The sequence below is a fragment of the Alnus glutinosa genome, chromosome 8, assembly GCF_958979055.1.
Source record: "Alnus glutinosa chromosome 8, dhAlnGlut1.1, whole genome shotgun sequence".
NCBI lineage: Eukaryota > Viridiplantae > Streptophyta > Magnoliopsida > Fagales > Betulaceae > Alnus > Alnus glutinosa.
Window position 1 is genome coordinate 25314743 of NC_084893.1, and position 27801 is coordinate 25342543.

A 27801-nucleotide genomic window follows, 5' to 3' on the forward strand; every position below is an offset into this window, starting at 1 on the left:
TGCGGAAACCTTTGGATTCATCAACAATTTTCAAGACTTGGACAAGATGCAATGACATGGTATTGAGTTGGATCATCAATTCGGTCTTGAAGGAGATTGCAGCAAGCATAATTTACATTGATAACGCTGAAGCTATGTGGAAAGACATAAAGGAACGATTTTCTCAAGGCAAAGGCCCTCGAATTTTCTAGCTTCAGAAGTCAATCGCTGCCATTACTCAAGGATCCAACTCGGTAAGCTTATACTATACCCAACTTAAGAGTGTTTGGGATGAGCTTTCAAATTACCGTCCAATTCCTCAGTGTTCTTGCGGACATTGTATTTGTGGTTATACTAAAACAATCATGGATTTCATCATCAATTATACATTTACCATTTTCTTATGGGTTTAAATGATTCATTTTTCTAATATTCATGGCCAAATTCTGTTGCTTGAGCCACTTCCCCCAATCAATAAGGTCTTCTCTTTGGTATTACAAGAAGAGAGACAAAATGAGTTATCTGTAGGAGTTTCTCTGTTTGGAGAGAGTTCTGCTTTGATGACAAGCAAATCTACTTCTCCTGCTGTCAATGTTAAGAATGCTAAACAAGCTTTCCGCAAGCCTAAACCAATTTGTAGTCATTGTGGTGTGACCAGGCATACCATTGAGAAATGCTATCGAAATCATGGTTTTCCTCCCCGGTTCAAGTTCACTAAAGACAAGTTTGTTGGGACTTCATTTGCTAATCAAGTTCAGACTACAGATAATTCAAGTATGCCATTTTCTCAAGCTCATGTTCAGAAAATGATGGCATTCATGCATAATATGCAAGCTTCTTCTTCCTCATCTGCCCTTTAAGCAGGTAGTCTTTCCAATACTATCTCTGACCGTTTGATCCCTTCAACTGAAGGTAATCCTTTTGCTCATTGTACCTCATTATTCTTAAACCCTAAGCATTCAGTTTTTTCTTCTTGTGATACTTCTATTGTTTCAACACCTCATACTTGGATAATCAAAACTGGAGCCACTGATCATATGATCAACTCCATTTCTTTATTCACTTCCATCACATCTACTATTTCTACCAAAGTTAAACTGCCCAATGGTCAATTTGCCCTTGTTACTCATATCAGTACTGTCAGAATCTCAGCACATTTAACACTTACCAATGTTTTATGTGTTCCTTCCTTTTTATTCAATCTTCTTTCAGTTAGCAAGTTAATCCGATCTTTTAACTATTGCTTTCTTTTCTTTGCTAACTACTGCTTCATACAGAATCTAACAACATGAATGACGATTGGAGTGGGTAGAGAAGTAAATGGACTGTTCTACTTGTTGGAAAATCCTGATGTGCTTTCAAAGGATGATTCTTTTTCTTGTAAATTTCCTATACCTTTTCAATTTTTCGCTACTGTTAAATCTGTATCCAAAGACATTTGGCACTATAGGTTGGGACATTTGTCTCTCTCTAGGCTTCAACTTTTACATTCAAATAATCCTCACATTTTATGTGATTTGATGTCAACTCCTTGTACCATTTGCCTTTTGGCTAAACAGAAACGTTTATCTTTTCCCCATAGTGTTACTGTTTCAACTTCTATTTTTGATCTTATTCATTGTGATATCTGGGGTGCTTTCTCGGTTGGTTCAAGGAATGGTCATCATTATTTCTTAACTATAGTTGATGACTATAGTCGATTTACATGGATTCGTTTATTACAATCCAAAGACCAGACCCGAAATTACTTTCAATCTTTCATTAATTTTTCTGAAACTCAGTTTAATTCAAGAATCAAAGTCCTACGTTCAGATCAGAATTCAACATGAGTGATTTCTATTCTGCTAAGGATATTCTACATCAACTTAGTTGTGTAGAATCTCCTCAGCAAAATTCTTTGGTTGAAAGAAAACGTCAACACCTTCTTCATGTAGCTCGTTCCCTTAGATTTCAAGCTAGTCTTCCTCTTAAATTTTGGGGAGATTGTCTTTTGACGGCTACTTATCTCATTAATCGTATTCCTAACCCAAACCTATCCAACAATTCTCCTTTTGAATTACTTCATGGTCTGTCTCCTACATATGATCATCTTAGAGTTTTTGGATGCCTTTGTTATGCATCTACTCTTTCTAGACACCGAACCAAATTTGATCCTAGAGCAAAACCTTTTGTCTTTCTTGGATATCCTTTTCAGCAAAAGGGTTACAAATTATTTGATATTCATACTCATTCTGTTTTGTTTCCCAAGATGTAATTTTTCATGAATCAATCTTTCCTTTTGCTGATGGTCTTCTCAACACTTCTTTTGATGGTGTTTTTCTTTCTCATCCTGTTTCTTCTGATCATATTTCTTTTGTTCTGCCACATGCTGTTCCAGATTTTCTAGATATTTCTTTCCTTCATTCTCCATCTACCTCCCCATCTGTACCTTCATCACAGCCTGCACCTCAATCATTACCTGAAACTCAAATTCAGCTTGTTCCTAGAAGATCATCTCGTATGAAACAAAAACCAGGTTATCTACAGCAGTACCATTGTCAGCTTGCTTCTCAATCTTCTTTATTTTTTGATTCTGTGTAGTTGGATTCAGGTAATTTGTACTCCCTTTCTTCATCTCTTTGTTATGATCAATTGTCTTCTTCTATTTGCAAGTTTCCTCCACCTATGAACCTCAATTTTTTCATCAAGCTAACAGATTTCAGCATTGGCGTGATGCCATGAATGTTGAAATTGCTGCTCTTGAGGACAATTAGACTTGGATTATAACTCCTTTGCCTCCTAATAAAGTTTCAATTGGATGTAAATGGGTTTATAAAGTGAAACTTAAAGCAGATGAGTCTATTGAATGTTATAAAGCCCAGTTAGTTGCCAAAGGATATACACAATGTGAAAGCTTAGACTATTATGAGACTTTCAACCCGGTTGCCAAACTCACCACAGTGAGAGTTCTCCTTGCTCTTGTTGCTTCTCACGGCTGGATCTTGCACCAGCTTGATGTTAATAACGCCTTTCTTCATGGTGAACTCAATGAGGAGGTTTACATGAAGTTACCACCGGGTTATGCTCTAAAGGGGGAGAACAAAGTGTGCAAACTCACTAAGTCATTGTATGGTCTCAAGCAAGCTTCACAGCAATGGTTTGCCAAATTCTCTACAACTTTACTTAATTATGGTTTTGTCCAGTCTAAATCTGATTATTCATTGTTTACTTGTTCTCAAGGCAGTACATTTCTTGTACTTCTTGTCTATGTGGACGACATTGTAATTGCTAGTAATAATGGTGATGCAATTACTCAGTTCATTTAGTTTCTGAATAATCAATTTAAGCTCAAAGATCTTGGTGCTTTGAAGTTCTTCCTTGGTTTGGAAATTGCTCGAACATCAAAGGGCATTTCCCTTTGCCAAAGAAAGTACACCTTAGAAATATTGGAGGATAGTGGTTTACTTGCAGCAAAACCCTACAAGTTTCCCATGGAAACTAATATGAAATTGTCTTGGCATAGTGGAGACCTTCTTGCGAATCCAGCTAGTTATCGAAGGCTTGTTGGAAGACTTCTTTATCTTACTATCACTCGCTCGGACATTTCATATTCAGTCTAGATTCTAAGTCAATTCATGGATACCCCTCGGCAGCCCCACATGGATGTAGCTACTCGAGTTCTTAGATACTTGAAATCTTCTCCTGGCCAAGGTCTGTTTTATCCATCTACTTCAGTCTCACATTTAAAAGCTTTTTGTGATTCAGATTGGGCTGGATGCTCTAATACTCGACGCTTAATCACTGGTTTATGTGTTTTTTTGGGAGATTCTTTGATTTCATGGAAGTCAAAGAAACAGCATACAGTCTCCCATTCTTCTGCAGCGAGTACCATTCTATGGCTGCCACAACTTGTGAGATTACTTGGTTGTTACACTTGCTTCATGATTTCCAGATTACTCATTCATAATTAGCTTTATTGTTTTGTGATAGCCAAGCAGCACTCCACATTGCTGCTAATCCAGTTTTCCATGAAAGAACCAAGCATATCGAACTGGATTGCCACTTGGTCTGAGATAAGATTCAAGAAAATATCATTCGGACACTTCATGTGAAATCTGTACATCAACTAGCTGATATATTTACTAAAGCTCTCGGTTCTCATTTCTTTCATCATTTGTTGTCCAAGATGAACATTATTAACATTTTTAATGATGTTTCATCTTGAGGGGGAGTTTTAGTGTTACTCAAGACTGGTATGTTAGTTAAATACCAGCTGGCAAGTTAGTTAAGATAGTTAAGCTAGTTGGTTAGTTGTTAGTTGATAATGTAAACAGATTGTACTCGAGTAGTTCATTATTTCTGTATAAAGATAGAGTCCTGTACAGATTATTATTCATTCAATACAAGAGAAACGCTTTCTCCTATGTTTTTCTTCTTTGTTTTCTCTGTTCTTCTTCCATATTTGATATGGGAAACACGCGTTGGCGAGTGAGATACAATTGCCGGCACGTGGGTGGCGCATCGACATTAGGCAGCGGCACAACGATTGGCTATAGGAAGTGAAGAGGTTGGGGAAGGATGCAGAGTGGAGCGTGTGAGGACGGGAGCGGCGAAACCGAGTAGATTTGGTTTGGAAGAAGGAGGTGATGCTGAGCTGGGCTATGTCATGGAAGAGACGACGACGAATGGAGGACTGGGATGATGGCATAGATCGTTTGTGGTGGAGGTGCGGAGGAGCAAGGCTAGATGGGCGGCACTGCTGGAGAGGGAGGATAAACACAAAAACAGTAGATGAAAAAGGAGAACAAATGAAGAAAAAAAAATAGAGGGAAGGGAGGTGGGAGGAAGAAAACTCCATCCCTTCCTCCAGGGGCGGAGCCAGGTTTCAAACATTGGGGGGGCCAAATTGAGAAAAAAAATTTTGGGGGGGCCAAAACTAAGAAAATAAAAAAAATAAGGGGTAAAATTTAATTTTTTTTTTTTTTTTTTTTTTTTTCAGATTTTTTTTTTTTGGGGGGAAATTCTTTGGCTTGGGGGGGCCCAGGCCCCCCCAAGCCAAAGAGTAGTTCCGCCCCTGCCTTCATCCGAAAAACCAGCAAGAAGCGGTGGAAAGCCTCACGATGGAGGTGGAAGTTTTCTCTACTAGAGGAAACGAGGAGCTTCTCTCTCTAGAAAGAGAGTTATGCTTTTTGTATATTTACCCCAATCAATTGAATTAATTTGTTGCCTAAATTGAAAATTAATTGTCAAAATCGGTCTACAGCTAATGGGTCCGCTCTCGCGCCACTCGAGCTAGCGGAGCATGGTTTTGCTCTGCTCCTTGAAGTGGCACTTGGGTGGAGCACACTGCTTCACTCTGCTCGAGCATCCACTTGAACGGTTGCTTAGGCAGAGCTCTTCGGGCTCCACTCAACATGACCGCTAGAGCACCCGTAAAGCGGTGCTTGAGCGGTGCCTTGTGTTTGCACCGAGAAAGGGGGTAGCTGTCTTACGTCATAAAGTTATAGAAAATGATATTTGGACACATACTTTATACATATATTGTACACACTCACAATAGGTGCGAGACCATATAGATAGGTCTCACACTTATTATGAACGTGTGTGTAATGTGCGTACAAGATATGTGTATATAAATATCACAACTCTAAAGTTATACCCTTTTCATATGAAATACATACATTAAAAGACAACACCGCGTCGTTCAGGTTTTGTCCTTTACCTTCTAAATCCCCAACTACTACTTGGTCTATGTTGAACATGTAACTTGGAAGCAGAGAGATCTAGAACTGGAAATCAATGAACACTCTTCCCTTTACGTTTATTGTTCTTAACTTAGTCTTTTTCTTCTTCCAAATCTCCTTAGCAGTAGACAGCATTACTCGATCAGAAACTATGACTGATGGCAGGACCTTAGTTTCCAAAGAAGGAAGCTTTGAACTTGGATTCTTTAGCCCTGGGAGTTCCACGAATCGTTACTTGGGAATTTGGTACAAGAACATCCCTGTCAGAGCTGTTGTTTGGGTTGCAAACCGGCGTAACCCAATCAATGACTCATCTGGGATTTTGATAATAAACGGCAGAGGCAATATTCTCCTCGTCAATCGCAGTAAGACGGTTGTTTGGAGTACAAACTCTTCGAAACAAGCTCAGAATCCAGTGTTGCAACTCTTAGATTCAGGAAATCTTGTCTTACGAGATGAGAAAGATGGAAATTCAGAAAACTATTTGTGGCAAAGCTTTGATTATCCATCGGATACATTGCTACCAGATATGAAGGTAGGATGGGACTCAAAGAGCGGTCTCAACAGGCGTCTATCGTCGTGGAAGAACTCAGACGATCCATCTCCGGGAAGCTTAGTTTGGGGGCTTGAACTGCATAACTACCCTGAGGCAGCTTTGTGGCGAGGCTCAGCAATACTATATCGCGCCGGCCCGTCGAACGGCATCGGAGTTAGTGGTTCACCAGATTTGAAGACAAATCCCGTTTTTGATTTCAAGATTGTCAACAATGCTGACGAGAGCTACTTCGTATACACTCTCAAAAATAAGACTGTTATCTCAAGACTAACTCTCAACGAAAGCCACGATGTCCTTCGACGCGAGACATGGATAGAAGCAGAGAAGATGTGGAAAACCTACGCGACATCGCCCAAAGACTACTGTGACGTCTATGGCCTTTGTGGTGCCTACGGAAATTGTATCATTAATGAATCTCCGGTCTGCCAATGTTTGAAAGGATTCAAGCCCAAGTCACAAGAAAAATGGGAATTAATGGACTGGTCTCAAGGATGTGTTCACAGTGAACCGTTGAGCTGCCAAGATAAACATAAACATGGGTTTGTCAAATTTGTTGGCTTGAAAGTCCCAGATACGACCCATTCATGGCTGAACGAAAGTATGAATCTCAAGGAATGCAGAGCAAAATGCTTGAACAACTGTTCATGTATGGCTTATACAAACTCAGATATAAGAGGAGGAGGCAGTGGCTGCGCCATGTGGTTTGGTGATCTAATTGATATTAGAGAATTTCCAGTGGCTGGGCAGGTTCTATACATTCGAATGCCCGCTTCAGAGATAGGTACGTATAATATCAATTTCATGTATTTTGATGGCATTTAAGTCAGATTATTATTTTAATTGATCAAGTATTTTAATAGCTGTGACTGAACTGTTTCTTATTTGATGTTTCAATACCTACCACGAAGAGAGGAAAGAGGATCCTAAGGTCAAGATAGCAGTGATAATTTTAGCCTCCGTTCTAGTAGTTTCTGCCATGATCTTCGTTGGCAATTACATTCTCAGAAGCAGGACAAAGTTAAAAGGTAAAATTACTTACTAATTAACCACAAAAAAAAAAAAAAAAAAAAAATTAACCACCTTTCTAGAACATGCATGTTGATATGTAAGTCTTTTAGTACTTAGAATGATCTTAATTTGTTCTCTGACTTTAATCTCCTTGTAATGCAATGGGTGTTATTCCAGGTGTGAGAGCCAAAAAAAATTAAGCCACATTGAAAACGTACATATCAGAAGAATGTGTGCTAAATGTAAAATAATTTCGGGGATTTGGGCAGAAATCTACTATCTTAAACTTTGAATAGTGTTATAATATTTTTTATTATGGTTGTATTGAAAAAATAACTCAGAATGTTACTTGTGAGGCCTGGGAATCATATACAAACTGAGGAGAAGCTTATTCAGAAAGTTAGTTGGGAAGTTAGAATGCGGATCATGTCTAAACGTACAGTCTAATGGCAGATTTTTTAGAAGCAGAGAAAACGAAGAGTAATGTTGTAATTGGGGTCTGTCGGATGGAATGTTTGGAGGGTTATTCATCGAAAAAAACAAAGAAAGAAAGAAAGATTTTTTGAAGGCCAGGGTAGCATTTCTTTTGGGTTTGTACACGTGAATACATGCATAAGCAATGGTACTTTGTGACACTTGTTTGTAGATAATAGTTGTTCAGTTTTGTTCGTTATTTGGATTTCAGAGTGTTTTTGTTTGTTTTCTGCTGTACGTTATGCAGCTGCCAAGTAGGAAAGTATTTTTTTGGGAAAAGAATATGCATTTTTTTTATATGACATGGGAGTTAAAAATTAGGGCCTTCTGATTGCAAAATGGGAGTCTGATAGGTTGCTTGTAACTGCGATTCAACTAATATGGATCAAGTCCAGGTGTATGAGCTTTGTTTCCCTTCTCATTTCTTATTCTTTAGTGAATTTTACTTTTTTTGGCCTATATTAGAGGAAATGGAGAGAAGTGGAATAATTGGTCAGAATGATGAAGGCCGAGATGAAGACATGGAGCTCCCATTTTTTGACCTTTCCACAATTACTAGAGCCACTGATGACTTTTCAATCGACAACAAGCTTGGAGAAGGTGGGTTTGGACCAGTATATAAGGTAAATATGCAATAATAAAACTGGGATACGAACAATAAGTACCAAGGAAGCACTTCTATTTATATTTTTTAAGTCTTTTTTGCAAATGGGAATTTTCAGGGTTTACTAGCAGATGGACAACAAATTGCTGTAAAGAGGCTTTCTATGTGTTCTGGACAAGGAGTGAACGAGTTCAAAAATGAAGTATTACTGATCGCCAAACTTCAGCACCGAAATCTAGTAAAGCTTCTTGGTTGTTGCATTCAGGGAGTAGAGAAAATGTTGGTCTATGAATACATGCCGAACAAGAGCTTGGACTTTTTCATTTTTGGTAGAATTTAACACATTTAACATATATGTAATCAGCTCATATACTTTTCTGCTTGTTGGTTGAGGACTTCGACAAAGTTTAATTAACTTGAATTGGAAACTTGCCAGATCAAACAAGAAGTCGACTACTAGATTGGCCTCGGCGCTTCCAAATTATTGGCGGGATTGCAAGGGGCCTTCTCTATCTTCACCAAGATTCCAGATTGAGGATCATACATAGAGATTTGAAGGCAAGTAATGTTTTACTTGATAGTGATATGAATCCCAAAATTTCAGACTTTGGCATGGCTAGAACTTTTGGAGGAGATCAGACCGAAGGAAACACAAATAAAGTGGTTGGAACTTAGTGAGTATAACTGACAAGTTATCTATATGGACCTACTATTCTTAATTCATTTGTCTCATTTTCTTAAAAATTAGTGATATTATGCAGTGGTTATATGGCACCAGAATATGCTTTTGATGGGCAATTTTCAACAAAATCTGACGTATTTAGCTTTGGTATCTTATTGCTGGAGATTGTGAGCGGAAAGAAAAATAGAGGGCTCTCTAATCAAGATCACAAACACAAACTAAACCTCGTCGCATATGTAAGTGTTCGACTTTTAGATTTCTCTTTTGGATGTTAGTTTTAGGATCTAAGATTACCATATTTGGTTTGATATATATTATCAATGTTATTATCATAATTGGTTGATTGTAATCAAATTTTTAGGATTTGATTAATTTGTTTGTATTCACTTCACCAATCACATTTTCCTTATAAATAAAAATTGGTCATTTGTATTGTAAAGACATCACAGACAATAAAAGCAAAATGTAGCCTTAAGAAAAAATTTCGAGTGGTGAGCGTAGGGCTCTAAGGCCGAACCATCTGAAAATCGTTGTGTTTTTTCTTCCTCTTCTTCAGCTATACTCTGTTCCATTTACATCTTACAAATTTCTACTACATTTCCCTATAGAAAAGAGTCATTTGTCTTGTACAAATATCCAGGTTAACAAGAGCAAAATGTAGCCCCAAGGACAATTCTCTTGTGGTGGATGTTAGTCTTTAAGGCTGAACCACCCAAATTAAAAATCAGTCTTTTCTTCCTCTTCTTGCGCTATAGTACTCTCTTCCATTTACATCTTCTTATAATTTCCTATATGGTATTGGAGCCTAAAACGACCAATGTTGCTCCTTCCTTTGTTTGCCATCTCTCTTTGACATTTTGGCGAACACATAAACCTCAGCCTCCCTTCTTCACACCGGTACGTCTGTCACAAACCAGCAAAATCAGCCATGTCCCAACAAAACAATAGCAAACGCTCAACCACCACCATCCATCCATTTGTTTCTGTCACAATCATACTACCCCATAATCACCTCACAAATCGTAGTAGCACCATTCAACCACAACAGCCGGTGAAAAAAAAAAGAAAAAAGAAAGAGAAAAAAGGTGGTCTATTGTTTCATGGGTTTGCTGACCGGATACGACCCCAATAACTGTCTTTCGGCCCATAATTGGCCTAGTTCGGCCTATAATTGGCTGAGTTTTGGCCTACATGTAACCCAATTTTAGCTCACAGTTGGCCTGGTTCGACCCATAGCTAGCATAATTTGTTTTTCATAGTTGGCTCAATTATGACCACAATTGGCCCAATTCGGCCATAGTTAGCTCAATTACGGCGGATAGTTGACCAAGTAGAAAATTGTAATATGATGTATGTCGAACAAAATGGTGGAAGCAAAAGGCAAAAAGAAGAACATAAGTATATTTGGAGCGGTTCGTCGTTAGAGGCCTACGCACACCACTGGGAAATTGTCCTAAGGATTACATTTTGCTTTTATTACCTTGGATGTCTTTACAATACAAATGATCCATTTTCATATGAAAAATGTGGTAGCTAGCTAGATTAAGTGAATACAAACAATTTAATCCAATCCTAGAAAGTTGATTACAATCAACCAATTATGGAAAATACATTCATAATGAAAATATCAAACCGAATATGGCCATCCTAAATTCTGACAGTTAGACCAATTATATACCGGCCGATGACAAATAGGTTTGACTACTTTTAGGCCTGGAGACTGTGGAAAGAAGGAAGACCTTTGGAAGTGATGGATGCATGCTTAGGGGACTCGGACTCTCAGCTGTCAGAAGTTTTGCGTTCCATCCATATTAGTCTCTTATGTGTGCAGCAACGTCCTGAAGATAGGCCAAGCATGTCTTCCGTAGTTCTGATGTTGGGTAGTGAGAGTTCATTGCCTCAACCCAAAGAACCTGGTTTTTTCATCGAGAATGATTCATATGAACCACATTCTTGTTCAAGTAAGCAAGAATCATCTACAACCAATGAAATAAGCATTACACTACTGGAGGCTCGATGAAGATTATTTATGTGGATAAGGTTATAGATATTGATGCAGGAAAAATGCTTGTTCTTGGTTGAAATGTGGAAATGTCATTGATAATGTTCCATCAATGTGTTGACACAGTTGCAGTTGCCCTTCTTCTTGTGGAATACAAATATTATATATTCAAGTCAACCGGCAAACGCCATAGTGTTCATATCATATGCCCTTCTAATTAATGCTCCATACTGGGAACTTGTGAGTGCTGAGCAAGGAGGACTGAAAATAGAAGTCAATAGGCATCATTTCTTTTATGTTTATGTTTTACTAATGTGATGGGGCTGTGGCTTTTAACATTTATCCTTACTTATTTACATTTTTACTTGTCCAAAATCTCATTTGAAGTTGATAGCATTCATCGAAAAAGTGAGAGATCGAACATGTTTTCTGTCTAGATGGTAAACGATCAAATGTAGAATAATGTTTTATGTTTGAATAACCCCGCTGAAATGTGGTTGCTTCCTTAGCATTCATATATAGATGTTTACAAGATAACTATATCATTTACAACTACAACACTTGATTTGCTGAACATTATCGGATCAGTTGAAGACTAGCTTCCTCTTGGATGCTGTCTGCAATCCTCGTGGAGGCTTCTCGATCTTCAAGGTTGCTGAGATGTCCTTCAATAGACCCTCGCAATCGCAACGGTAAAGAGACAACGTTTGATATACAGCTTTTAATATTTACCGGCACTTTACCATAAAATTATAAAAAGGGCCATAAAGCCATTAAGCAACAAAGGAAAGGTCCAAAAATACAATTCCAAATATTAACACTGTAATATATCCTTAGTCTTCGTCAACTTAGATGATTGCACATGGACTTTCCCATCAGTGAACGCTGATACCATTAACAGTGATTGAACACTTAACAACACAACAAGATTGATGTAAGGATGGTTTTCAATCAGACCTACTTTAATAAAAAAGTCATATCTCGTAATTTCAACAATGGATTGTGGCATACTTGGTGATGTTGAAAAGCTCATTTGAAGGGTTACGAGGTCATGTTTCATGAATTTTTGCTAAGTTTAATATTTACTGGGTTAAAACGAGCTATAAACAGTACACTGAAAAGCTGAATAGAATAACTCGTCCGTAGTTTATATTCGAACGAATTGGCTTAATAGTTTGTTCGATAACTCTTTGCAAAAACAAAAAACAATGAAAGTAAGATGGCAATCCCCAATTTTGGGGTTCGTATAGGAGGAAAGATTTTTCCATTTTATTTCAGGAATGCACTCGTCTGCAAAGCTAATTAGAACAAGGTTACAAACGAGCAAAAAGAAACACTCGCCTGCAAATCCCGTTCAAATGAGATTGCAAATGACCCATTCTATTGGGCTATTTTGGAAGCATAACCACTCTTCCGCAAACTCCTTTCAAATTAATGAGGTTACAGATAAGCAATTCTGCTTGGGCTAATTTTGAAAGCGGATTCCGAGGTTGTATACTTGTATGAGATTCCTTTAAGTTACATGCATATATATATATATACAATCTTCAGAAAAAAAGAATGTGTAATTTATGAGATTACAATCCGTGATCACCACACAAAAATCCCTCCAAAACTTGGAAAATCAATCTTGGATTCTTGTATTTAGTGCCCCTTTTTTTTTAAATTTTTTTTTTTTTTTTTTTTTTTTAAAATTTATTTCCTTTCCAAGTTTGCTTACCTATTATCTTCTATTTTATACTTTTCCTCCTGTAGAGTGTAGACATTAATTTCCTTTTCTTTTTAGTTCAATCATGTATAAATAGTAGGGTCACGTTTGTAAGAAAGAACTCGGACAATAAATCATTGAGACAAAAAAAAAAAAAAAAATAAATAAATAAATTTCACCATTATGTGACTTTTGGGCCAGGCCGTACGGTTGCAGGAAAAAAAAAAAAACCACTACCTGGCTGGCAATGTTGAAATTTCAGCAAAGTTCAGGAAGTCAATGCTAATTACTCACTCGTCAATGGTAGATTGCTTGTTCAGTGCATTTGTACAATCTAATTACTCCTTACCATGACTCTCAACTGTCTGTCGTGTAACCACAGAGCACGCTGACAAAAGAAAGCAATGAACATTTTTTCTTTATTGATTCCGATTACCAACTTACTTTTTTTCTTCAATGGATTCTCCCATGCCGTTGACACCATTTCTCAATCCCAATCCATCAGCGACGGCAGGACCTTGGTTTCCAAGGACGGAAGCTTCGAACTGGGGTTCTTCCGTCCAGGTAGTTCCACAAACCGTTATTTGGGAATTTGGTACAAAAATATCCCAGTTAAAACTGTTGTTTGGGTACAAACCGGCGCCACCCAATCAAGGACTTGTCCGGCGTGTTGATGGTAAACGGCTCAGGTAACCTCGTACTTCTCTACCAGAATAGGACTGTTGTTTGGTCGGCGAATTCAACGAAAGTGGCCCGGAATCCAATAGCACAGCTTTTAGACTCAGGAAATCTAGTTCTAAGAGATGAGGAAGAAGAGAATCCAGAAAACTCTCTGTGGCAAAGCTTTGACTATCCGTCTGATACATTGTTACAGGGGATGAAGCTCGGATGGGACTTAAGGACTGGTCTGGAAAGGCGCCTATCTGCATGGAAGATGGGACGATCCATCTCCTGGAGAACTTACCTGGGGTATCGAACTTCATAACTACCCTGAGACATTCATGAAGAAAGGCTCTCAGAAGTTCTTCCGAACCGGCCCGTGGAACGGCGTTCGTTACAGTGGTGCGCCGGAGTTGAAGGTCAACCCGGTTTTCGACTTCAATTTTGTCTCCAACAAAGACGAGGTGTACTACATATACCACATGATCAATAAGTCGGTAATCTCAAGACTAGTTTTGAACCAGACCCTTTCTTTGTATCAGCGCTACATATGGATCGAAGCAAATAAAACTTGGAGCCAGTATTTATCTGTGCCGAAAGACAGCTGCGACAGCTACAACCTTTGTGGTGCTTACGGAAATTGTATCATTAGTGAGTCGCCAATATGTCAATGTTTAGACGGATTCAAGCCCAAGTCACCAGATACATGGAATCCAGAGGACTGGTCTCAAGGATGTCAACGCAGTACCCAATTGAGCTGCCAGGGTAAACATAAAGACGGGTTCGTAAAACATGTTGGGCTCAAGTTGCCAGATACCACAAATTCTTGGGTGAATGGAAGTCTGGATCTCAAGGAATGCAGACAGAAGTGCTTGAGGAATTGTTCCTGTATGGCCTACACAGTCTTAGACATCAGAGGACGAGGTAGTGGTTGCGCCATCTGGTATGGTGATCTTGTTGATATTAGACAGTTTCCGGCTAATGGGCAGGATTTGTACATTAGAATGCCTGCTTCAGAGTCGGGTAAACCATTATTTCCACCATCTCTTGCTTGATTAAGTCGATTTATTGCAATTAAGATTGTAATCTAATGTTTTTCTTGCTATTTGAACAATCAATCATGAAGAGTTGAAGGAGAAGCAAAAGATGAAGGTGATAGTGATAATTGCAGCTGCCATTGGCGTAGTCTTTGGGGTGCTCTTAATCGCCTATTGCATTCGCAAAATCAGGACAAAGTACTTCAGAGGTAATAGTAAATATTTTTGCTGACCAGCTTCAGAAAAAATGATGTCAGACTGTTTAATTGAGCTTCTTATAAATGGACAGAGCCGCTAGTAAGATTATGAACATGTATTGAAGTTAAGATGGAAGGCCACTAGTCCTCTCTATATATAGACTTCTTATTGATAGAAGACTGGTGGTCGATAGAGAACTGGTGGTCTTCTATCTTATCTTCAATAACATGGAAATCTGTGATGTCCAGCCATTCGATCTGAATCAAAATTCATTGTGAGGTGGAAAAATCTCGGAAGCTTTTGGAAAGAGTAATGCAAATCAAACAGCGTCACTAGAAGCTCAATTAAACAGTCTGGCATGTGATTGTACGTCATTTCATCAAACTCATACAATGGTTCTGTTTCTTAGGAGAATCTGGTGTTTTTTTTTTTAAACTTAAAAAGAAGTATTTTGAGGTTACATAAACATAAAAAAACGTTTTTAGAGCTGTTTTCTAGTCGTGTCCATATTTAAGCATAAATTTTGTCAAAATATTGATACAAGAAATTTGGGGTGTATATGTCGGCGGGTATTCGGTATATATATACATGCGGATAAAGTTTGCAAAACTATTATACGCGTTTGTAGATTCGGATAGCGGTTTTAGGGTATGTGGATGCGGTTAATAATCATATCCGCATACCCTTTATATATAATATATGTATTTTATATATTACATTATATATTTGGGCAAAAAGAAAATAGAAATTTGAAATCTATATTTTTTCAAAAGATTAGGCTTTTTTTTTTTTTTTTTTTTTGCCTATTACCTAATATGTGGATAGCGGATAATAACTACATTTAATAACCGCAATAATTGTACATATGTAGTCAATAAAAACATGATACAAATGCGATATCTAAAAGTGATATATATCCGCATTATGCGGTTGCGGATGTTGTAAATAACTGCATCCGCAACTGCATGTATACCCCTACAAGAAACGTACATATCCCTTTGTTTTCGACTCCATAGTTTCCTTTGGTTTCAAAATGGTATATATTTTGTTTTGTTTGAGAGTAAGGAGTTTGCATAAGACCTCACACTTCCTTAGCTCACCGTGCTACTCTAGAAAAAAGGTTGTCAATAATGCTTTCCAACAGCACAAGTTTCACAAACCTCACTTTTTTCTTCAATAGCAGGAACAAATGTAAAATCTTCTATGCCACATATAAAATCACACCAATATACTTGTATTCACTTTGCACCGTACTCATCTATTGAGTTTGCATGTACTGATATTTATAAGGTTTTACAAGTGTAGTTTAACTACAATAGAACTCAAGAAAGCTATACATCAAAAGACTCGTAACTGTGATATAATTCAAACTGATCACTTGTTTTTCTAATCTCTTACCATTTGACTCTCGTATAGGTTTAGAATTGGTTTGGATATGTGTTGATTTGGATAACACGTGATATGCTTTAACACCACAACCATGATTTATAGAGCAAACTAGCTTTTAAAGCAAAATCTTTTTCATTCTTAAAAATGAGAGCAAAGCTTGTATAAATTGTAACTTCAACCACAACCATTCTTTGTTTTCCTTGGTCATAAATTGTACAATCATAATAACCATGCTTTAAGAGATGTCCAATACTAAGCATGTTTTAATCTAGTTCCAAAACAAATAGCATATATATATATATATATATATATCATGAATTCACTTTCTTCTTTTCTTTGTTTCAATTCCAATGCTATCTTTCCCTTTCACTTCTACCACTTCATCATTTCTCATATTTACTTTGGAATTGAAGGAAGTATACATGTCAAGAAAAATTTCTTTCTTCAGTGTCATATGGATATATGCTACATTAGTTGCTATCCAAAATCCATACACCATTCTTCTTTTTGAAAACATTTTGGCATGCATTTATAAGATAAGTTTCGTTCGCTTTTGATCCCTTCGATCAACTTCTTTCTCCTCACTGAAGTTTGTTTACCAATTATTTTTCAATTTACAATCTTTTTGCAAATAACCAAAATTCTTTTAAATAGTAACATGGAGGCTAGGCTTTTCCTTAAACCAATAATCATTCTCAATGGAATCGATCTTTTTACAAACATTACACCTTCATGAAGAGCCTTAAGCATTTGATTTTATGTCATAGTGAAATATCTGGATTCAGACCACAAGTTTAAAATAGTTCAATTCACCAAACAAATTGTTATCAAATTAATCACCAGAGATATTGTCACCACAATTAAAATAAACATAACATAAATTGATCAACACACAAATTTGTTGACGCATTAGAAACACTTTTGAAGACACACAATTTTGGAAGAAAAGAGGATTTGGTGTTAACAGCTTGATTCAAATAAGATTGTTCCTTCCCTTTCGGTGATAATTGCACTTATGAACATCCAGAGGAACTCAATTGCAAAGCCCCGTTTGGATGGGTCTACAACTGAGTCTCTCTAGAGGTCTCCCAATGTGACTCAGCCGCATTCCCGGCCGGAGAGGGTTGTAACCAAGCTTCTTGTGAGATCCCTTAATGAATCTTGGCAGTAACCCTGTCCGGACAGGAATGCGACTGAGGGTCTCGGTGGCTCAACCATTAATAGCGTTAGGCTACAACCGGTGTCCAGACGGTGTTGTGGTCGAGTCGTATTGTCCTCCAGTTTTGCCCTAGGGTTGTGCTAAATCACTCACCTAATGTTAACTCAAGTTAACCAAACCTAGCTCAATCTGACTAGAGTTGAGATCATATGAAAAACAGTGTTGTGACAATGCATTAACCATAACATAGTTTGAACATATTTGTTATAGTTGCCCTATTCTGATTTCTTATGTGAAACGTGAAGCACATTTTGGTTGTATCAGAGAAAGCGAAGAATGATGTGATCATAGGCCAGAACATTGAAGGCCAAAAAGAAGACCTGGAACTCCCCTTGTTCGACCTATCTACTATAACTAATGCCACTAACAACTTTTCAAGCAACAACAAGCTAGCTTGGTGAAGGTGGTTTTGGACCCGTATACAAGGTAAGTACTTTGCAACAAGTTGTATAAAGTCCTTAAGAAAAAGCAGCTCTTATCATATTCACTCTTAGTATAATCTATCTACAAATGTGAGTTTCTAGGGCACACTAGTAGATGGACAAGAAATTGCTGTGAAGAGGCTTTCACGGGGTTCTAAACAAGGACTAAATGAGTTCAAAAATGAAGTTATATTGTTCGCTAAACTGCAACACCGAAATCTTGTTAAGCTTTTGGTATGTTGCATTCAAGGAGAGGAGAAAATGCTAGTATATGAATACATGCCCAACATAAGCTTGGACTGCTTCATTTTTGGTTTGTACCCCTTCAATCTTCATTACCTAATTTTAACCAGGCTTCATGTTATGATTTCATGGTTAATCAAAGAAATTTTCGATTTCTTTCTCTCACTTTTTCCTGTTAAACATGTGATTAACATAAATGACATACTCGCCAGATCAAGCAAGAGCTAAAGTTTTAGGCTGGTCTATACGCTTCCATATTATTTGTGGAATTGCTCGGGGACTTCTTTATCTTCACGAAGATTCTAGACTTCGGATAATACATAGAGATCTTAAAGCAAGTAACATTTTACTTGATAGTAAGATGAATCCAAAAATTTCTGATTTCGGCTTGGCTAGAATTTGTGGAGGAGATCAAACTGAAGGAAGCACAAATAGAGTGATTGGAACTTAGTAAATATTCTAAACATGCTATATAAATGACTTTTTTTTATTTCTTTATTTTTTCTAATCATTTAGTCTCATTCTTGATGGTTTTTGATCTGCAGTGGTTATATGGCACCTGAATATGCCATTGATGGTCTATTCTCGGTAAAATCTGATGTTTTTAGCTTCGGGATATTGTTGCTCGAGATATTGAGTGGAAAAAGGAATAGAGGGGTTTTCCATTCAGACCAGAGTCTAAACCTTATTGGACGTGTGAGTGTTCAAAACAGTAAACAATTGATTTTACGTATAATGAAGTACTACTTATGAATGGTTTTCAAAATGTTTTAGGCATGGGAGTTGTGGAGAGAAGGCAGGCATTCCGAACTGATTGATGCGTGCTTGGGGGACTCGTGCACTTTTTCCGAGAGTTTACGTTGTCTCCATATCAGTCTCTTATGCGTGCAACAACATCCTGAGGAGAGGCCTAGCATGTTGTCTGTGGTTACGATGTTGAGCAGTAACAACTCATTACCTGAACCCAAAGAGCCTGGTTTCTACGCAGGAAAAAGTTCGCCTTGGGCATATTCTTCATCGGCCAACCAGCAATCATCTTCAACCAATTATATATCTGTAACACAGTTAGATGCTCGATAGAGGCTAGGATCATTTATTGCATGTATTATAAAACATATCCAGAATTAACTAGGAAAGTATCCAAAACATAACAAAAGTTATCCTTGATAAAAAAATTCAAAAAATTTAAAACTAAAAAGTTAGAGGAATTAAAAATTCAGAACTTAAAAATTACAAAAATTTAAAAACTAAATAAAAGAAAATTAAGAATCAAGAATGATTTTTTATTTTTAAAAATTAAACTTAATAAAAAGAAAAAGAAAAGAAAGGATAGTGGTCGAACCACTCCCATCTGTTTGGGGGTGGCTCAGAGACCTACAAAAGTCATCCATCCCCAAACGTTTTTTAGGTATCGATAAGCTACTCCTAAAACTCAAGGGCCACTCAAAAATTAAAAGCGTTTGGGGTTTTTTTAAAAATAAAATTGTAAAGTATTTATGTAAATTTAGTTTTAAAATTATAGTATTTTCATCATTTTATTATATATATATATATATATTAACGATTTTGACTAATAAAGATGGTTATTTGTAAAAGAAATGGCACTTTAATGCGGCTGGGTATTCAGTTGATAGGGCAACTTATAAGTGAGTGACTGAGTGGTAGTTCATAATTGGGAGAAACGATAATTAACCATTATTTTTTTTTAATAATTATATTTTGGGGAAAGTATGAAATTTCAAAGTAAAAATAGGTGTATCATGGGAAGAAAAATAGAAAAGTGGCCGTGTGCATTTAAATGCATGTTTGACGTAAATAGTGGGTTTTTGACCGGTGATTATAGTTTTTGACTTGTCTAAATGTCACTTTGGATAGTTTGGGGGTCTAAATGAAAAAGTGACGATAGTTTGATGGCATAAATGAGAAGTACTGGTCGTAATTTAGTAGGTCAAAAAGTGTATTTTTTTTTTTTTCCTAACTTTAGCTAACAAAGAGGCCATATAGTCGCATGTATTACCAAGTCAGTTTTTAAGAGATTTGTAATAAAATATATAGTATCTTTAGCAACACTCAAAGATACTAGTAAATTAAAATTTTATTACAAATTCTTTACGCATTGGCTTGTTGGTCCAAGTGACATTTTCCACGTCATCAAATTTAATTGTTGTTTAAATCAGGTTTCATGATTTCATTACCATGCTTATTTATACAAATTTTTTTACCAATAAAAATCTCTTGTATTGTAACATCATCAATTAATAAAGGCTTTGTTTGGCAAGAGAAATTTTTTTTTTCCCTTTCCCTTTTCACTTATCCCAAAAACAATCAACTTCAAAACATTCTAACTTTATATCATATTAATAATTTTTTATTATTATTTAAATATAAAAAATTTACTATAATACAAATTTTTTTAATTTTTTATACAAATTTTTTTATTTTATATCATATCTATCACTTTCAACTCTCCGGACAAATTTTTTCCCTTCCCTTGCTAAAGCTTTATGACTTAAGTCACCGACGACTGAACCACATAAAATCGTCAGACTCTCTTTTATTTTATTTTTGTATTTGGTTGTCTTTTCTTCACTAATTAAATTAAGGTTCACGAATGCGACAGTCTGCTTCAGTCTAAGAATGCGTGTTTACTTTCTAATTGATCCTTTGAATGAGCCTCAACTGTAAATTAAGCTCTGTGAACGCAAAGCCATGCAGATTTTTTCTCTTGTGATTGTGATTACCAACTTTCTTTTTTTCTGCTCTGGATCCTCCAATTTTGTTGACACCATTACTCGATCCCAGAACATCAGCGATGGCACGACCTTGGTTTCCAGGGATGGAAAAAGCTTTGAACTGGGGTTCTTCAGTCCAGGTAGTTCCACCAACCGTTATTTGGGGATTTGGTACAAGAATATCCCCGTTAAAACGGTTGTTTGGGTAGCAAATCGGCGAAACCCAATCAAGGACTTGTCCGGCGTGTTGATGGTAAACGGCTCAGGTAATCTTGTGCTTCTCTACCTGAACGGGAGTGTTGTGTGGTGGGCGAATTCAACGAAAGAGGCCCGGAATCCAATAGTACAGCTATTAGACTCGGGAAATCTAGTACTGAGAGATGAGAAAGAAGAAAATCCAGAAAACTGTCTGTGGCAGAGCTTTGACTATCCTTCTGATACAATTTTACCGGGGATGAAGCTCGGATGGGACTTTGGGACTGGTCTGAAACGGCGCCTGTCCGCATGGAAGAGTTCAGACGATCCATCTCCTGGAGACCTTTCTTTTGGTATTGAACCTTATAATTACCCTGAGTCTGTCATCAAGAAAGGCTCTAAGAACTACGTCCGGAACGGCCCATGGAATGGCCTTCATTGGAGTGGTTCAGCGGAGTTAGAGGGCACGCAGATTTTCAACTTCAGTTTTGTCTCCAATAAGGACGAGGTGTACTTCATGTACCACCCAATAAATAAGTCTCTGATCTCAAGAGGAGTTTTGAACCAAACTGTCAACTTGTATCAGCCCTACTTATGGATCGAAAAGGATCAAACTTGGGAGGGGTTTTCACCTATGCCAAGAGACAACGACTGTGACATGTATAACTATTGTGGCGCTTATGGAAATTGTGTCAGGGGTAAATTTCCTGTCTGTCAATGTTTACAAGGATTCAAGCCCAAGTCTAATGACAGCTCGAACCCAGAGAGCTGGTCTCAAGGATGTCTACGCAGTACGAAATTGAGCTGCCAGGATAAACATAGAGATGGGTTCCTAAAAGTTGGTGGGCTCAAATTGCCAGATACCATGCATTCTTGGTTGAATGCAAGTCTAAATCTCGAGCAATGTAGAGCCGCATGCTTGAGCAACTGTGCCTGTACGGCCTATACAAACTCAGACATCAGAGGAAGAGGTAGCGGCTGCGCCATCTGGTTTGGTGATTTACTTGATATTCGAAAGCTTACATATAATGAGCAGGATCTGTATATTCGAATGCCTGCTTCAGAGTTAGGTATGAGCCAATATATATGATGATCTTTACTCCTTATTTCCTCCCTTTTATTGCATTAAGTTCATTTAATTTCTTAGCCATATAGCTTTTCAATCTCTCTCTCTTTTTTTTTTTTTTTTTGCTTTGTGATTGTCAAATCAACCGTTGAAGAGGTGATAAACCACCAAAAGACGAAGGTGATAGTTATAGCTGTGGCTGCCATTGCCGTTGTCATTGGGGTGCTCTTAGTTGCCTATTGCATACGCAAAAGCAGGACAAACTTCAGAGGTAATTATATCACTTTCCTTCGACCACCTCCACAAAAGATGTTGCTAGATTTTTTAGTTGAACTTCTTAAAAATACTGTACAAGCGGCAGTTAATGAGAATATGAACAAAGAAATTAAGCTTTTAATGAAAATTTGTAGAAATTTTGTGGATGCTTTATGTTGTGCAAACAACAACATACACAATAAGACAAGAATTTGTGAGGTTCCCTCTATAAGAGGTACATCTAGACTCGAAACGTAGGCAATCACGAATAATATCACTAATCAAAGATAGACCCCGGCCATAATCAAGATTGTTTTAGCAGCATATGATAATAACATAAACTAAGATTTGAATATATAAAAAATAAAAAAAAAAATTCAAGAAGAGAGAAAATAACAAATATGGAAGAGAAAGATCGTAGTTGCTCTAAATAAGCAAACAAAGAAATAACTTTAGAAGACTGATATTTAATTTAAACTTCAAAACTTGATTGTTCCATTTAGTGTGTATCCCTTCTATAGGCTAAAATATGCTCCTAATTTAACAAGGAAAAAAAATAAATTCCTAATAGGAAAAGAAAAAACATAATCCCCATGAAAAAGGAAAAACTCAATTCTTATTGAAAAGGAAAACTAAAACATATATGCATAAATAAAATAAATTCACAATAAAGCCGGTCTTTGCCTGCATCAGTGTAACGACGCACCCCCAATGACACAATATTATCCGCTTTTGGCTCCCCAAACCAGACTTCCCAGGAGGTCACCCATCATGAAATTTCTCTCGCAGAAGCACGCTTAACTGCGGAGTTCTGATAGGTTCATGACCATCACGGCTTTAAAACGCGTTGTGTCATAAAGGGTGCATTTATACATATAAACACATCCTCATTCCCAGGCGATGTAGAACGTCACAATCACCCCCTCTTTGGACCTAGTGTCCCCGCTGGCGTCCCTCATTGGGCTTGTGCACACTCCCACCATCTCAGACTGGGCAATGGCTCTGATACCATTTGTAACGACCCACCCCTAATGACACAATATTGTCCGCTTTTGGCTCCCCAAACCAGACTTCCCAGGAGGTTACCCATCATGGGATTTCTCTCGCAGAAGCACGCTTAACTGCGGAGTTTTGATAGGTTCATGACCATCACGGCTTTAAAACGCGTTGTGTTATAAATGGTGTATTTATACATATAAACACATCCTCATTCTCAGGCGATGTGGGACGTCACAATTTTGTAACGACCCACCCCCAATGACACAATATTGTCCGCTTTTGGCTCCCCAAATCAGATTTTCCAGGAGGTCACCCATCATGGGATTGCTCTCGCAGAAGCACGCTTAACTGCGGAGTTCTGATAGGTTCATGACCATTACGGCTTTAAAACGCGTTGTGTCATAAATGTTGCATTTATACATATAAGCACATCTCCATTCTCAGGCGATGTGGGACGTCACAATCACCCTCTCTTAAGACCCAGCGTCCTCGCTGGCGACCCTCATGGGATCGCTCCATTCTTGGCGTCCCAGCGAGTGCTCGCCGGCGACCCTCATGGGCTTGTGCACGCTCCCACCATCTCAGGCTGGGCAATGGCTCTGATACCATTTGTAACGATCCACCCCCAATGACACAATATTGTTCGCTTTTAGCTCCCCAAATCAGACTTTCCAGGAGGTCACCCATCCTGGGATTGCTCTCACAGAAGCACGCTTAACTGCGGAGTTCTGATAGGTTCATGACCATCATGGCTTTAAAACACGTTGTGTCATAAATGATGCATTTATACATATAAGCACATCTCCATTCCCATGCGATGTGGGATGTCACAATCAGTCTCCCCAAGTTGGAAAGAACTCACCCTCGAGGTCAAGTCGTCTCTATCAGGATTAACAAAACATGGAGTCAAGTGCTTCGCGTTGAACACATCAGAGGTCTTTAAATGACTTAGAAGATGTAGATGGTATGCATTATCATTTATCTTATTCAGAATCTCACAAGGCCCAATCTTTCTCTCTCGTAACTTGTTATATTCACTGATGAGTTGTGAGGGCTCCCTTGGACCTCTATCAAATAAAGCATCATTTCACGAAATGTGCGACATCACTAGTTAGTTTGAGCCAACAATAGTCTGCTGATTGAGGCTAAAGTTTTGTCTCTCTCAAAAGTGACCTTGGGATGACGATGTCTTGGAAGAATTAATCTTCAAAGGGGCTACACAACATGTGAAAGAATTAATCTGCACTCCCTGGGTTAAAAGGGGTGTCGATCACAACTTGTGCAACAAAAACTTTTCTTATAGGACTCCTTTAATTACTTCTCAAACTTAGCTGCAAACCTACACACTTCATTAAAATTCCAAAAATGTTGTAATTATACCACATCACAATTTTTGTCAGGCATCGATCCCGCCAAGATAACGGCTATAGTTTCCTCATCAGGCTCCGCAACATCATACCTCAACATTAGATACTCAAATTCAATAATGTAATCCTCAACAGATAATTCCTTTTACTTAAAATAATGAAACTTAAGTAAACGATGTTGCCTGTAATTAGCTGGATGAAACTTCCTTTTGAGCACCTTTCGCGATCCCATGTCAGAATTCAATTCTCGCCTTTGCATGCTCTTTGCTTCATGTTTGCACTAAATTGAGTCATATTTCTTCAACTTGATTTGCCACAATTTCCAAACTTTCGCTCTACGATATGCATGCAACTAATCAATGAAATCTTCGGAATGTGCTCACCCTTTGAATTCTGAAATATCAAGTTTCATGCTGAATTCCCATTGAAATTCATAGTTTCTTTGAGAATGATTGGATGTCGGGTTATGATCACGATGAAAATGATTGATATCTTCTTCCTCATAATTTGAACCTTCCTCCTTTGATCCATGATTTAATGCATCATGTCTCAAAGGTTGAAGCAAGCCAACTGTTTTAAAAGTTGCTGCACTTGTCTTCGCAATTCTTCATTCTCAATGTTAAGTTACAAAGATCACACTCACAATTTGGCCTTTCAACTTCTAGCCCACATTGACCACAACCTCGATTGGTTATTACAACCAAAGCTCTGATATCGAAAAATATAGAGAAAAGCAAAACTAAAAGGATAGTACAAATTATCCAAACTTTGAGAATAATAATAATAAAGCCTCTCTTCCAACTAGTTTAAGATAATCCCCAAAATTACAAACAACGTACATCACAAATCATAATTATAATAACTCTCAAAATAACCCTTATTAACCTCAGCTCCGTGTCATCAGCCACGCATGGTTAAGTAGTGGCTGATGATTAGGTTGTGGTTGCGGATCCTAATTTGTATTTAATCCAAAGTTATCAGTTAATGTTGTCCTTTTTCTTATTTCTTATGTGAAATGTGAAGCCCATTTTGTTATATCAAAGAAAATGGAGAACGACGTAATCCTAGATCAGAACACTGAAGGCCAAACAGAAGACCTGGAACTCCCCTTGTATGACCTATCTACAGTAACCGATGCCACCAACAACTTTTCAGGCCACAACAAACTTGGTGAAGGTGGTTTTGGACCCGTATTCCGGGTAACTCTGCATCATCCTAGTATAATGATCACTAAAAGAGAAGAAGAAAAAAAATAGCTCTATTCATATTCAGCATTCATATAGATAATCTCTCTCTACAAATGTAAATTTTCAGGGTACACTGAAAGATGGGCGAGAAATTGCTATAAAAAGGCTTGCACGTAACTCTAGACAAGGATTGAATGAGTTTAAAAATGAAGTTATATTGATTGCCAAATTGCAACATCGAAATCTTGTTAGGCTTTTGGGATGCTGCATTCAAGGAGAGGAGAAAATGCTAATCTATGAATACATGCCCAATGGAAGCATGGACTTCTTCATTTTTGGTTGGAACTCCTCAATACCTTACAATTTAATTTAAGTAGACCTCATGCTATGTTTTTTATGGTAGTTTTAAAGAATTTTTTCAATTTCCAGTTTTACTCTTTATGCGAGATAGAGAATTAACATAAATGAGAAACTTGCTAGATCAAAAGAGAGCTAAAGTTTTAGGCTGGTCTATGCGCTTCCACATTATCTGTGGAATCGCTCGGGGGCTTCTTTATCTCCATGAAGATTCCAGACTAAGGATTATACACAGAGATCTCAAAGCAAGTAATGTCTTACTTGATAGTAATATGAATCCAAAAATTTCAGACTTCGGCATGGCTAGAATATGTGGAGAAGATCAGACAGAAGGAAACACAAACAGAGTGGTTGGAACTTAGTAAGTATAAACGTCATTAACATGCTTTGTAATTAACGTTTCTTTTTCTAATCAAGAAGTGTCAATCTTCATGATGTTCTGCAGTGGATATATGGCACCCGAATATGCCATTCATGGGTTATTCTCAATAAAATCCGATGTCTTTAGTTTTGGAATATTGTTGCTAGAGATATTAAGTGGAAAGAAGAGTCGAGGATTCTTCGATTCAAGCCAAAGTCTGAATCTTATCGGACACGTGAGTGTTCAAAAGAGTAGTTATCTTTCCATTTAACATTCAGTGAAGTCATGAAAGACGAATGACAGTACATTTTCCAATATGTTTTAGGCATGGAAACTATGGAGAGAAGGCAGGCCTTTAGAGCTGATCGATACGTGCCTAGGAGACGACTCATGCCCTCAGCTCCCACAGATTATACGCTGTGTCCATATCAGTCTCTTATGCGTGCAACAGCATCCTGAGGATAGGCCCAGCATGTCTTCTGTGGTTACGATGCTAAGCAGTGAGAGTACATTACCTGAACCTAAAGAGCCTGGTTTCCATGTTGGAAATAAATCACTTCCTGTGGAATATTCTTCATCCAGCAAGCAGCAATCATCTTCAACAAACGAGATATCTATTTCGCTGTTAGAGGCTCGATGAAGGATCATTTTATTATATGCATTATTTATACTTCGACATATCCTGGGATTGTCCAACATTAACTATCATTTCTGTTTCTACACAAACCAAGTATGTCCCTACTGCGTGCCAATTTGTTATCCCAACAATGAATGAAAATCTAAAAGGATAAAAGGAAATGGATATAACATCATAAGTTTGAAATTAGATGGCTATAATTTAGATAATTTTGAAAGTAGATTCACTCATCCGCAAATCACCTTCGAACGAGGTTGCATGAGATTCCTTGAAGTTACATATACGATCTTCAGCAAAAAAGAAAGAAAGTGTAATTTACGAGATTACAATCTGTCACCACACAAAAATCCCTCCAAAACTTGGGAAATCAATCTTGGATTCTTGTATTTATTGCCTTTTTTTTTAAAAAAAAAAAAATAAAAATAAAAATTTGATGAATCAAATCTCTTATAACGACCAAACAAAGAAACAAGATACACTTCCCAACAAAACACACTCGAAAAACAGAGCTACGCACAGTAGCTACAAACAACAGCAAAACCCAGCAACAAACTGGTCAAGCTTAGTTTCCCCACTAAGCAACAGAATCAGAAAAACAGAATTAAAGCTTCATAGAACAAAATCAGCTCCTGCAAAATGTACCCCCTGAACCAACAGAACCAACTAAACAAGAAGCAAGGATTGCAAACTCCATTTCTGAACCAGAAGAAAGCTGTTCACAATCTTCTTGGCCGAGCACCT

At 37.6% G+C, this 27801-nt stretch overlaps 3 protein-coding genes and 1 pseudogene across 4 annotated transcripts in view; all 4 read left to right on the forward strand.

Moving 5' to 3' along the window:
- Positions 1–5669: 5669 nt before the first annotated feature.
- LOC133875897 (G-type lectin S-receptor-like serine/threonine-protein kinase At4g27290) lies at positions 5670–11368 on the forward strand. Its single transcript, XM_062314169.1, has 7 exons — positions 5670–7039; positions 7167–7283; positions 8206–8363; positions 8463–8673; positions 8781–9018; positions 9106–9262; positions 10738–11368. The coding sequence occupies exons 1-7, from the start codon at positions 5758–5760 to the stop codon at positions 11044–11046; spliced, it is 2472 nt and encodes an 823-aa protein (XP_062170153.1). The 5' UTR covers positions 5670–5757; the 3' UTR covers positions 11047–11368.
- A 1676-nt stretch (positions 11369–13044) lies between these two features.
- Positions 13045–19041, forward strand: LOC133875898 (G-type lectin S-receptor-like serine/threonine-protein kinase At4g27290; annotated as a pseudogene).
- Positions 19042–20579: 1538 nt separating this feature from the next.
- Positions 20580–27801, forward strand: part of LOC133875894 (G-type lectin S-receptor-like serine/threonine-protein kinase At4g27290) — a 50379-nt gene continuing 43157 nt past the window's right edge. Inside the window, exons 1-2 of one of the 2 annotated variants that reach the window (XM_062314161.1) lie at positions 20580–21901; positions 22052–22168. In XM_062314161.1, the coding sequence (XP_062170145.1) occupies positions 20614–21901; positions 22052–22168 (1405 nt within the window). In that variant the 5' untranslated portion in view covers positions 20580–20613. The remainder of the gene's footprint in view (positions 21902–22051; positions 22169–27801) is intronic. The other variant, XM_062314160.1, reaches the window with a different exon arrangement.
- Positions 25537–27089, forward strand: LOC133875903 (G-type lectin S-receptor-like serine/threonine-protein kinase SD1-1). Its single transcript, XM_062314175.1, has 5 exons — positions 25537–25717; positions 25833–26043; positions 26186–26423; positions 26508–26658; positions 26749–27089. The coding sequence occupies exons 1-5, from the start codon at positions 25565–25567 to the stop codon at positions 27061–27063; spliced, it is 1068 nt and encodes a 355-aa protein (XP_062170159.1). The 5' UTR covers positions 25537–25564; the 3' UTR covers positions 27064–27089.

Bases quoted from the DNA above. Each gene is read 5' to 3' on its own strand.
- LOC133875903 (XM_062314175.1), top strand. From the start codon at position 25,565: ATGGAGAACGACGTAATCCTAGATCAGAACACTGAAGGCCAAACAGAA. The intron at 25,718-25,832 runs GTAACTCTGCAT...GTAAATTTTCAG, and splicing joins GTTTTGGACCCGTATTCCGG to GGTACACTGAAAGATGGGCG. The intron at 26,424-26,507 runs GTAAGTATAAAC...GATGTTCTGCAG, and splicing joins AACAGAGTGGTTGGAACTTA to TGGATATATGGCACCCGAAT.
- LOC133875897 (XM_062314169.1), top strand. From the start codon at position 5,758: ATGAACACTCTTCCCTTTACGTTTATTGTTCTTAACTTAGTCTTTTTC. The intron at 7,284-8,205 runs GTAAAATTACTT...GGCCTATATTAG, and splicing joins AAGCAGGACAAAGTTAAAAG to AGGAAATGGAGAGAAGTGGA. The intron at 8,674-8,780 runs GTAGAATTTAAC...GAAACTTGCCAG, and splicing joins CTTGGACTTTTTCATTTTTG to ATCAAACAAGAAGTCGACTA.